The following is a 1,594-nucleotide window of genomic DNA, read 5'->3' on the forward strand; positions in this document are numbered from 1 at the left end:
ACCCGAGACCAAGCGACCCTGAAGTGGGGAAATCAATGAGTACAAGTTCAGTAGAGGAACTAACCATCGTGCCACTGCCATCAGATGGCCATGCCACCACTCTGTTATTGCCACGATCAGCTATATAGATCTCATCCTCAAACTCTACAGCATTCATAGGCTCAGCCAAGTGCGCGAGAGAACTCCCTAACATGGGACCGCCTCCATGACCACACCATGGGACAGGAGACCAACCTCTCCAAACAGCAAAAGGTATTCCCAACTCACCTCTTTCACCCTTCCCAGCTATAACCCGCATCGATGGTGGATAGGGGAATGTCGCCGCGGCCTCCTCAGGAGATCTCGGTATATTACGAGTGGATCGTGGAGGGCCTTCATCAATACAAACAACACGATGCGAGCCCCAGTCGACCTAAAGTATGATAGACAGAATAGTAGGATTAGAGGAACACTACCAAGAAGGCGTAGCCAGCATCCTCATTAGGCACCATATCTATAGGCATCGAGCCACCCTCAGTACGAGGTATCCAATTATAGCACAACCACCCTTCATGCTGACCACAGCCCTGAGGGAACTAGTGAGATGGGGGCATTATGAATAGACACGCATCCCTACGGCTCCAGGCCGCCACATAGGATAGCAAGAACGACGGTTGACAGGTGAACGGTTATCCATATGCTGCAGCAAGGCCGATCGTAATAGAGACTGCAGGACGGTATCTGATGATGATGATGTTATTGAGAAGGGGAGAGGTAGTAAACTCACCACATCGACCTGGGTCACTCATGAAATGTGATAATGGCGAGGATTGTAGCATAGCCAGAGTGATGGCTGACATGAGCCCGAAGCGGACCTGAGAGGGGAAACAACCTTTGATAAAGAGCTGGGGGTGGTAGGCTGCTGACGAGTGGTATAAGAGGATCCAAATGGCCTGTGTTATCATCTATATCCTTACGCGCTACCGACCATCGACATATAGCAAACATGACCTATATAGAAGTAGAGTGGGGACCAAGCGTAGCGTGTGGCTTGATGTAATACCTGATCCTCACTAAGTTGACGATCAGTAGCACCTTCCCTGAATACTATAGAATTGGATATACCACATTTAAGGTCATCATCCAATAACAGGAGCATGAGGATCTATAGGGAGGGAGGGGGAGCAGCAATAACAACAACAACAACTGACACGACGTTAGTGTATGTCCTACCGAGACTGGGAGTCTTGGGAAGTTTGGAGATGCCACCAGCTTGCCAAACCTCTTGCCAGCATACTTCGATACGGCCATCCATAGTGAGTCAGTATCCTGCATGACCTAAGATGAGCTCTGGGCATACAGGATCCCATCATAGCGCTCTACCGGACCGCACTCCACCAAGAGGCGTATGCATAGGTCGATGTCGAGTACGCTACTGAGTATCTCTGCAGTAGGCACGAGGATACGACGCATCTCGAAACGGTGAGCAGCCAGGAGCAGCTCTGGTAGGCGTGCCGACTGAGAGCCACGAATGCTAGACGGGCCTGTCAGTGATTGTAGTTCCTACAGGCAAGGTAGTATCGCAACCGTAAGCAAAGTCTAGGATGCATCCCAG

The 1,594-nt window shown here is 50.4% G+C and overlaps 1 protein-coding gene across 1 annotated transcript; it reads right to left on the reverse strand.

Moving 5' to 3' along the window:
- Positions 1-267: 267 nt before the first annotated feature.
- Positions 268-1,452, reverse strand: Pmar_PMAR026947 (hypothetical protein; the record flags this gene model as incomplete). The annotated part of the gene is made up of 6 exons (XM_002779461.1): positions 268-412; positions 456-566; positions 617-720; positions 776-854; positions 1,213-1,317; positions 1,363-1,452. Coding segments are annotated over 6 exons (634 nt in total), but the record flags the coding sequence as incomplete, so codon positions are not given.
- Positions 1,453-1,594: the final 142 nt, after the last annotated feature.

The sequence above is a fragment of the Perkinsus marinus genome, assembly GCF_000006405.1.
Source record: "Perkinsus marinus ATCC 50983 genomic scaffold scf_1104296947124, whole genome shotgun sequence".
NCBI lineage: Eukaryota > Perkinsozoa > Perkinsida > Perkinsidae > Perkinsus > Perkinsus marinus.